This window comes from Cervus canadensis, chromosome 10 (genome assembly GCF_019320065.1).
Source record: "Cervus canadensis isolate Bull #8, Minnesota chromosome 10, ASM1932006v1, whole genome shotgun sequence".
Taxonomy (NCBI): Eukaryota; Metazoa; Chordata; class Mammalia; order Artiodactyla; family Cervidae; genus Cervus; species Cervus canadensis.
Genome location: NC_057395.1, coordinates 51,028,043 through 51,038,299, shown reverse-complemented (window position 1 = coordinate 51,038,299; position 10,257 = coordinate 51,028,043). Strand labels below are relative to the sequence as shown.

The following is a 10,257-nucleotide window of genomic DNA, read 5'->3' as shown; positions in this document are numbered from 1 at the left end:
GAGGAGAGCTCCATGTGGGAGGTGCTGGACCTCTGAAAAGCCACTCGTTTTGCCCTCAGCCCCTCTCATCTCAGAATGCCTAGGCTTCTACATCTACTCCATGTCACCAGCAGCTCCCAAACACCTGGACCTTCCAACCCAGCTGTTCTAGGAAGCAAACTTAGAATGTAGAGGCCACCTCTCATCCCCTCCTGCAGCCTCCTCCCTCATCTGAGACCTCACCACTGAGACCACTGAGGAAATAGGAGCCCCCAGTCAAGATCTCCCCCAGGGGCATATGGACAGGACTGTCACAGATGCTGACACAGACCGCTTCTGACCCCTTCTCTACCATATCCTCCTGTGCTCTGCCCTTGTGGTTTCCATTCCCCTGGTTGTCCTGGAGAGAGCCGCTGGCTCCCCCGCACCCCTGCTGCAAAGCCAGAAGCTGTTTCCTTTAGTCTTCCCAGCCACCACCTGTCCACTGCGGATCAGGTCTCCCTCCTCTCCTCTCCCCTCACCTCCACACCTCTGTGCCCCATTGGGTCCTTACACAGGTAGTTTAGGGACTCGGACATAAACACACACAGTCCTTCTCATTCCCATCCTTGAGGTCTCAGACTTTACTGGGCTGTGGACACGAACTTGAGTTCTCAGTTCCACAATGCGCTTAATGGCTTTCTGAAGTATTTCAACTGAGTTTTCTCCTTTAGCCACTATAATTTTTAAAAATTTATTTTTGGCTGCGCTGGGTCTTCCTTGCTGTGCGGGCTTTTCTCTAGTTGTAGAGAGTGGGGGCTACTCTCTAGTTGTGGTGCACAGGCTTCTCATTGTGATGACTTCTCGTTGCAGAGCACAGGCTCTAGGGTGCATGGGCTTCAGTAGTTGTGGCACTGGGCTTACTTGCTCTGTGGCATGTGAGATCTCAGATCAGAGATTAAACCCATGTCTCCTGCATTGACAGGCAGATTCTTTACCACTGAGTCACTAGGTAATCCCTTCTCTCCTCACCTTCTTAGACCTAGGAGTGTTGGCCAGCTCTGGATCTTTCCCTGGATCCATGATGCCTGTTACTGAGCTCCTGGCTTGAATATGACATAGCCTACTTACCCTCTGTCCCCAACCTGGATGGCAAATTGGGAATTCAAGTGAAATTCAGGCAAAATAGTGCTCCTGAGTCCACTATTCACCACCATCTACCTGGCTGCGTTGGACCCGGGAGTCTCCCCTACTCATCCACAGATCCATGAGTAAGTTCTGTTAGGTTTACCTTCAAAATAGAGCTCAGTTCTGCCATTTGCACACCATCCATCATCTGGCCCTCTGACTTGCCCCCACCCACCATCCATTCTCTGCCTCCAGTGGGTTCTCATGGCATTTAGGAAATAAATAAAAGCAAACACTCTGCTATGGCCCAGGGGAGCAGGGGTGTGGGTTAGGGAGTGCTGTACAAGCTGGCACCTGCCTGTTTCCCATCTCATCCCAGATTCCTGCTCTCATTTCAGTTCAGTTGCTCGGTCGTGTTTGACTCTTTGTGACCCCATGGACTGCAGTACACCAGGCTTCCCTGTCCATCACCAACTCCTGGAGCTTGCTCAAACTCATGTCCGTCGAGTCCATCAAGTCGGATGGTGATGCCATCCAACCATCTCATCCTCTGTCGTCCCCTTATCCTCTCAGGAGGGCACTGTTCCAGCCACATGGCTGCCAACAATTCCTCCAACACAACTGGCCCCTACCTGCCTCCAGGCCTGGAGAGTCTGAGTGTCTGGAAGATGTGTCGTGTCCACAGCTCTTATCATGGTTCAGTTCCTCCTTCAGCTCACATCATCTAAAGTTCATTCCTATGTCCTTCCACCACAGATCCTTATGACCCCTAAGTGCAGCACACGCTTCTTTATTCTTCTTACTTTGCTGCCTGGTCCGTCTTCCAGGCTAGACTGGCATCTCCTTGAGAACAATTGTATGGTAATCTTTCATCAGCAAAACACTGGTGTAGTAGATGCTCAATAAATACATGACATATTGAACACATGACCAACACCTGGATCCATATACAGTTCCTGGAAATTTTCAAGCCATGAAGCCCCGAGATGACCTCTTTAGCCTTCATCCTCTACTCCCACTCACATTTTCCAGCCAGATATTCCTGACTCCCTCTGCCTCCTTCCTGTAACTTGGACTCCTTAGATGTCACCAAGTCCTTGTTTTTCTACTTCAGTCTGCCCTGTCCCACCGCTCTCAACTTCCTTGAACCCTTGGCAAGCATGGCTTCCCACACCTAGAGCCTCAGGCTTTCCCTGAAGTCACAAGCCTCTTGGGGCACCTTGCTGCCCAGGGCAGGCAGCCTTGACCAGCATTCCCAGACCCTCCCAGCCCTTCTCTCAGCTGTGGCTGTACCATCTCGCTGTTCCTGGGAGGAGAGACACTGCTTCCACACTAACCCTCCAGTGGTGCTAGAGGGGCTGAGGGAGAGACTAGGGCCTCCCTGCTCTCCTGGGGGACCTCTCCAGGCCCCTGGGTAGGTGAGAGGAAGACCCTTGGTGCTCAAATAACATGGTTTGATGCCTTTTTCCTCTACTGAGGGAGTTGCCAGCTACCTCAGGAAGATCCAAGTTCCTATAAGGGCAGCCAGGAAGGCAAGGAGCTCTGTGGAGGGCCAGGAGAACCTGTTCCCCTCAGGACAACATTCCTCTGTGCCCTTGCCACCCCGCCCCCCCATACTCAAGAGTCAGAATCTAGTGCCATTCAGCAGGCTGTTGAGCAGGAAGGTTCTAGAGCTGCCCCACTACCTTCATGCCTTCTGACCTTGGTTCCAGTTCTGCAGCCCAGCTTCTCAGCTAAAAAACCCCTGGCAGACAGATACCACTAAACACTGACCTAATTCTCCTCATCCTTCTCCAGGGTATCCCTACAGGGGTCCAGGAATTTGTATTCCCAGCAGAGCTGGGCCCAAAATTCCCCACTCTCATCTACCCCCAGGCCCCACTTCATTTGGACCCTATCACCAGCCACCTAAGTCCTTCCAACTGGTGAGTCCAGGCGGCCTGTCACCCTCCTGGCCATCACTGCCCTCCTTAGCCTTTAGGTGTACCCCATGTCCTCCTTATCCGTGGTTCTCATTCTCTTTGACCCCCTGTGTCAAGGAGCTGCCCAAGGTTCTGCTTCAAGCTCATCATTGAGGGCTGACACTGCCTGTGGCATCACTTCAGCTGCCTTTCAAGTGACCTACAGTCCCTTGTAGGAAGCGCCTCTAAGGAAGCTGGATGCACAGAAAAGTGAGTGTGGAAGGCACAGGACAAAACCCTTGGGCAAGATGTCCAGCCTCTTTGTGTCTCTCACCCTGTTTACCTATAAGAGGTTGAAATCGAATCTTTTTAAAATTAATTTTTATTGGAGTGTGGTTGACTTACAAGGCTGTGTTAATTTCTGCTGTACAGAAGAGTGAATCAGTTTTATGTATATATAGATCCACTCTTTTTCAGATTCTCTTCCTATTATAGGTCATTACAGAATATTCATGCTTGGTCACGTCCGACTCTCTGCAACCCTATGACTGAAGCCTGCCGGGCTCCCCTGTTCATGGGATTTCCCAGGCAAGAACACTGGAGTGCATTTCCTTCTCTAGGGGAATCTTCCCTACTCAGGGATCAAATCCATGTCTCCTGCATTGGCAGGCAGATAACTTTACTACTGAGCCATCTTGGAAGCCCAGATTTTTTTTAGTTATCTAGAAACTGCATCTTTTTACTAGAAAATTCCATGAATTTTTGGTTATCAAACCATCTTTTCTCTTCCTGTTGTCTTTATTTTGCTATTATTTGTACATTCACTCAGGCATGAAATTTCAGAGTAAGGATGTAAAGGTCTTAAAAATTTGAAGCTATGAAGGAAAAAAATTAAACTTCTTTACTGGTATGAGAAAAACAGTAGTAATGGTAGGATGTGAATACAGTTTACTTGGTTAGCTTTTTTTTTTTTCAGATTTATTATTATCAGTTTGACATAAGATTTGTTGACCTCAATACAATTTTTTAACCTAGTCATTTTGGCTCATTAGTTTAGCCATGTAAAGTCCTGGGCAAAACAGGAATAATTTGTGGATAAACAAATTTATTTTTTCTTCAGATTTTTGGAGAAAGAAACAAAAAAGTTTTGGAGTTGTTTCAGAAAGTTGGGTTTTTTTCCACTTTGGCTTTTTCCACTTCTACCTTAAGATCATCCGCTTGGCTCTTGTCTCATTAGTCATTTCATTTGTCAACCGTTCCTTCAGAATCACTCTCTAGTTGGTCCACTTCTCACCCCACCAATGAGTGGCATTACAGTCTACATGATCTTTCTTTTTTTTTTTTTTTTTGGTCGAATCAGTTCCCTGGCCAGGAACTGAGCCTGGGACACGGCAGTGGAAGTGCAGAATCCTGTCTTTTATTTAGGGGGAAAAAAAGTATCAGACAGGTTCCCATGGACTACTGGTGTCCCTGGGTATCCAGAGGCAGTAGAGAGCCTTTTCTCCATCTTCAGGGGGGGCAAATATCTTAGTGAATAGATGTTTTCAAACGTCTTTTAACTTTAAAAAATGTTGTAAATGTCACAACTTTTAATCAAGATTAAAAGTCACTACTACCAATCACCACCACAGCAATAAATAACTGTTTGCTATCACTTGTACTAGAAAAGACTAGCAGAAAGCAAAAAATTTTAAATCAAATAGGTATCTGATTTTAACAGAATAGCTCAGAAATAGCCTGCAGCTTGATATGCATTGCTGATCCAGGGGAGCAAACCCTTCTTTGGGGAATCCAGCTCTCAAATGATGTTGGGGGCCCTCATACATGTGCAGTGACCCCTGGCCAGGCCCATCAGTGACTCCTGACCACTGTGACTGATTCAGGGATGAGAATATGACCCCAGATTTTGGGGTTGCCTCTGGAGAGGGAGGTTGGGTCTTGCCTTAGGGTGTTGAGCCTGTTAGTGGCATAGAGGAAGCTTACTGCCAGCAGAGAAATCACTAAAGATGGAAAGAGGAATCTGATGACATCTGAGACCAGCTGAACTTGAAGCTGGTACTACCCTGGACTCCTCATAGACCAACCAAGCCATTCCATCATGAACTGGCAGAAGGGTCATAGTGAGATTTTCTTTGTGCTGTTCCCTAGATTATATGAGATTATATGGTAGAGAAATGAACACATCAGCATTCCTCTGTGCTCCTCAGAGTGATCTGATTTCAGCGGCTCCACCTTCTGCTCCAAATCACTTTCCACATGTCTGTCCCACCATGACGCCCTGATTCTGGGACTCTGGTTTGGTCAGGCATGCCCCTAGGGTTCAGTTCAGTAGCCACCTTCGTCCCTCCTGTGGACCCCTGGTGGGAAGGGCCCCCTTCTCCATCCTCGGACATCTGAGTCCTCCTGGTCCTCAAAAGATCATCCAGCCCTGGAGCTCTTCACCATTTACTCTCTGCCTCTCCTCCCTGACAGTTCTCTGGGGGTAATCCTCATACCCTGGTGGTTTCCGGGAACTGCAAGTACAGGAGCTCCAAGGGTCAAGCCCTGCAGGATGGGGCATGGGGGAAAGAGGTGGGTGTGTTAGGAGGCTCTGGTAAGCAGGTTGTGAGGAGGGTGATAACCTGTGGCCAAGACCCTTCCTCCCCCAATTCTCTTCATCCCTCGCAGGCAGTTTTGCGTTTGGTTTGTACATGACTGATTCATCACATCAAGTCTCCAAACCCAAGACCACCTCCTTAATTAGAGGGAAGCTGTGGGTGGAGCCTGCACCCTCCCCCTTAAGCCAGCGCCCAGATCCTCCCAGTGGGACACTTCCTTTGTCCAGAGGCCTCTGCGTTGAAGGTGGGATAGGAAGCAGGGTCTCTGTGGATGTTGGTGGTGACCCCTCCTAGTCAGCCCTTTTCCCCGAAATGATGGAAGCCCCTTATCCCAACTTGGGTAGATAGAGGATGTGGCCCGCAGGCCACAGTGCGCCACCTTGGCAGGAAGCACGCAGTCGTCTTGCCTTCCCTAAGAGCTCTGGGGGCTCTGCCGGACCTCCCCCCTGGACTATGTGGTTCCAAGGCCCGCCTGGCTGAGGCCGCCCCGGGAGGGGTGCTTGGATCTAACAGGGTAAGGGCAGTGACTCTGCCGCCTGGGCCAACCCCTGGGCCCTTCATGCCTTGCTCATTCCCCGTTATTAAAGAGGGACTGTGGCCTCCTAGTGGGGCTATGGCCAGAATTAAACCGAGCTACCAGCCTGTGAAGCAATGGTTCTTAACACAGCCTGGTACAGGCCAGGTGCCCTGACGGCCAAGACAAGCCTGAGGGTAGCAGATGTGGTTTCTTAGAGTGAGGTGGGAGAACTTATCTCTGGGGCCCCGGGAGACCCCTGCACCCACAGCTGGCTTCCTGAGCTCCTCCTTGGAATCTGGAACTCTCAGAGAGTACCCACCCCAGGCCAAGGTGGCCTCTTAGGAATTGTATTCGCGGCAGCAGTGGCTCAGAGCTCTGGGGAGGAGAGTCAAGTCCCCAGGACCCTCCTGCCACAGCCCCAACAGAGGCGTTCCCAGGGAAGCTGCAGGGAGGTCCCCAATCCCAGTTCACCTCCTTAATCCCCAAGAACACTTTGGGACTATAGCAACAGGCAACTACTGGAGGCCCTGCTTGTTCAGTGACAGTTTATTGGTCCTTAGCATTACATCTCAGTTAACAAGGTAAATTCACATACACAACTGCAAGTAAAAACATGAAAATAATATAAAAATAAATTGAAAGCTACTCTTATATATTTACTGAAGTAGTGTAATAAATACTATAATAAGCAAAAAGCTTCAATCACACAATTGTTTCACTGAAGTTACAGTAGTGTTTGTAAATAGTTTTAAAATTTAAGTTACAAATATTAAAGCACTGAAAAACTAGTATAAAAGTCAATTTTGGCACGTAAGTGAGCTCTTCTGTCATTAGTATTTGACAACCTGGGACAATGAGGAAGCCGTTTCTCACCTACTTTTTGAGGTACAACTATCCATCTAGGTCAGCAACATGGCTGGAATACTTAATAGCTTATAGTCTTTAACTTTTCCCTTTTGAGAAGCCCGAAGAGCAAACCCAGAGCTTATTACTGTGCAAAAGTTTTCAAAATCCTAATAGAATTTAGGAGGGTACTTTTTGTGACCCACAGGGCCTCGCGTCTAGGCCTCAGGTCAGAGCCCCCAAGACTCTGTGGGGCCAGTGCCGCTCCTTGCCAGTGGCCCCTTCATAGGGTGATCCCTTTTCTCCAATATCTGCCTCCTCTTTCCAATCAAAAAAAGAAAAATCCCACATCAAAATGTAAAATAACCTATAACTTCAGCGACTTCAACATTATCACACTCACTCGGGGTGATATAAAACTGAAGCTGCTAATAGGAAAGTTGGCAAAAAGCATTAAGCTCCTGGAGAACTCTGCCTGTCCCTGGGAACCTGATGTCTTTGCTGGATCCCTGGTATCCACTTCTAAGGTCAAAATTTCAAACACAGTGTCAAGGCCCTTCCTCTAGAGACAGCCTAAGACACCACACCCCCACCTGGAGTGCCCAGAGGAATCAAGTGGATATTAAACTTCACATTAAAAACCCAGAGGCCCCAAAGGTTCCAGAAAGAGCAGTGTGGGGAGGAAGCATCCTCCCAGTCTCAGTTCTCAAAGAGCTCACGCAGCGCGCCACAGCGTGCCTCTTCACCAGGGCACAGCCAGTGTGCCCCAAGGAATGCCCTTTCGCCAGTGTGCCCTTCACACTCCCAAGCAGGCTGAGGAGTGTCTGTGGAAGCCTCAGCCAGTTTTGCCTTTTTGGCTTTGAAACTTAACGTTTTGACTTTTTTCAATCACAGTTTCATATTCAAGTTGAGGTAATCACAGTTTCCCCTCTAACAGGAGAGGAATTGGGACAGTGGGGCAAGTTGGTGAGAGAGCATTTCTATGGACAATGGTCAGAAAACAAGACCACCAGGAGGTATAGCCCCACACAGTGTTTAAGACCCACTTTTATGGGTGGGCTTCTGACCCCTCTTTAAAAACTCTTTTGTGTAGCAGCCAGGAAATGGCTCAAGCTCCAAGAAAGAGAGCATTCATTTAAATGTTACAGCAATCTACCTGAGGCAGATGGCCTGTTGTCCCCCCACCCCCAACCTCCCCCAACAAGGCTGCTCAAGTTTGAGTTTTTAAAAAGAGCTCGGTAGAGCTAAAGGAAGCTACAGTAACTCATTGCTTATCTCATCAATTGCACTTAAGATCTTGGTTATTGATTCTGAAGCAGAGGAAGGCCTACTGTGGACCCCAGCCTCTGGCCAGCTAGAAGTGAAGGGCTCCTAGACTGGGGCTCCACATGTGGGCCCTTGTCACCAGCAGCTTTGGAGCTGGGACTGGAGCACATGGGTCTTTTCAGAAGCCTTTCTTCATGCAAGAGTTCTTATTAAATGGTATTTGGAGTACTGTTCATTTGGCTTCAAATGCAAATTTTCTTCCAACATTAAGTACATTTTACTAGCAAGCCTTTAACAATTGCTTTACTACTTGCATGCAGGCCTCTGTGTGACAGATCACATGTGCTCCGTCATTTTTCTCTCTCCTCTGTGCCAGGGCCCTTTCTCAAAAACCCCTCTACATTACTAAAAACTTTGCTGGTTTTGCCTATGTGCTCCTTTCTAAGGCATGCAAAAAAAAAAAAAAAAATTGTGAAATTCAGAAAGCATTTACAATCTAGGCAGCTGAGGCGCTGAAGTCCTAACAGACATCTCATTAGTGACCTCTCTCTTCCCTGTACTAATTCTGGAGGTCAGGCATGGGATACACTTGAAATTCCCCTCTGCTTTTTAGTCCGGCTGGGAAAAAAGCTACTAGAAGGAATTCTAACTTCAATATTGGAAGGCTCTGAAATTCCTGGTTCTCAGGAGCCAAGCTAGTCCAAGGCCAGCAATGATGCTTGGGGACATGAGTTGCCTAAAGGTTGGTCTGAAAACCCATACCTCCCCTGACAAGACTGAGGGGAGGTATGGGTGCCGGAGACTGAATGCCCTTCAAGTGAAGATGTCCCATAAGTGATCAGAACCCTGGGCCTAAGACTATGCAGTTGAAGGACAGTGCCCTTAAGAGTGAGGCAAAACACTGCCAGCAAGGCCTGAGCAGCTATTTTTCTCATTCCAGAATTATTAGGCAAACCAGACTGATGACATGAGCGGAGCTCAAAACCAATCCCAAGGTGGACTGCTTGTGTCAATTCAAAAGCCACACTTTTGGAAAGCAACAAGTCTTTCTCCTCAGTTTAGTACATAAGGGAAATTCCCTCATTTTAGAAGAAACTGTTGACCTCAGTCCAAGCTGCTGGCTCTGATGGTTGGGATTGGCCAGGGCTTGTGCTGCTTCCTCCAGGACTGGGCACAGGGTCAACAGGGACCGAACCTTCAATGGAAGGGGCTGAACCAGGGAGGCAGGCATTCCACTGGGGAGAAAGGCTCTCCTGGGGCAGTGTCTGAAGCCTGAGGCCTGTGGTGGCCTGGCCCCCTCAGCCATGACCACAGTTTGGGCAGCCAGGATTCTTTGTGTATCAACAGTTACTCTGTGCAATCCAAATGCTTCTCCCCACCCTCACACGGTGCTGCGACAGCCCAAAGGAAATACTGTTATCAGAAACCCAGAGGCCCTGGACTGCCAGCTGCAAACCAAGGGAAGCGTCTGTCTGCTCATCCTCAATGAGGACCCCACCCTCACCCCGCTGCCAAATCAGTGGTGCAGGCGATGCTCTTCAGCGGTGTATAGAGAATAAAGACAACATGCACTCAAGCAGCACACAAAGGCCAAGGAGAACAAAGACAGCCCTCTAGGGAGAGGCCTTTGGAAGAGCTGAAGTTAAGACACCCTGCTTTTAAATGTCCATCTCCAAGATCTTCTTCCTCTAGGGCTTCTGCTCAAAGAGGTCGTGATACTCCTGCTGCTCCAGCTCACGGTTATACTTCTCAATTTCCCGGTTGGCTTCTTCCACGTAGTCATTCATGAACTGGTCCATGACTGGCACCTCATTAAGGAAGAAAGCCCTGAGCCTGGGGGCCAAGGGAGCTGCCCAGGCCAGAGGAATCTGTATAGGCTGAGTGACTGCTCAGCCTGTACAGAAGGTACCTGACTGGCTTTTTTTATATACTGGCAGCACCACAGCTACAAAGGACAGGACAGTGTGACAGAGGCTGACACAGGGCCCTTCATGAGCTCCTAGGAATGAGCCCTTCAGCTTTCACTAGCACACAGCAGCACCCCATC

The 10,257-nt window shown here is 48.7% G+C and overlaps 1 protein-coding gene across 2 annotated transcripts in view; it reads right to left on the bottom strand.

Moving 5' to 3' along the window:
• Nucleotides 1-6,632: 6,632 nt before the first annotated feature.
• Nucleotides 6,633-10,257, bottom strand: part of DNAAF9 (dynein axonemal assembly factor 9) — a 172,287-nt gene continuing 168,662 nt past the window's right edge. For both annotated transcript variants that reach the window (XM_043478392.1, XM_043478393.1), the window contains exon 37: nucleotides 6,633-10,011. In XM_043478392.1, the coding sequence (XP_043334327.1) occupies nucleotides 9,899-10,011 (113 nt within the window). In that variant the 3' untranslated portion in view covers nucleotides 6,633-9,898. The remainder of the gene's footprint in view (nucleotides 10,012-10,257) is intronic.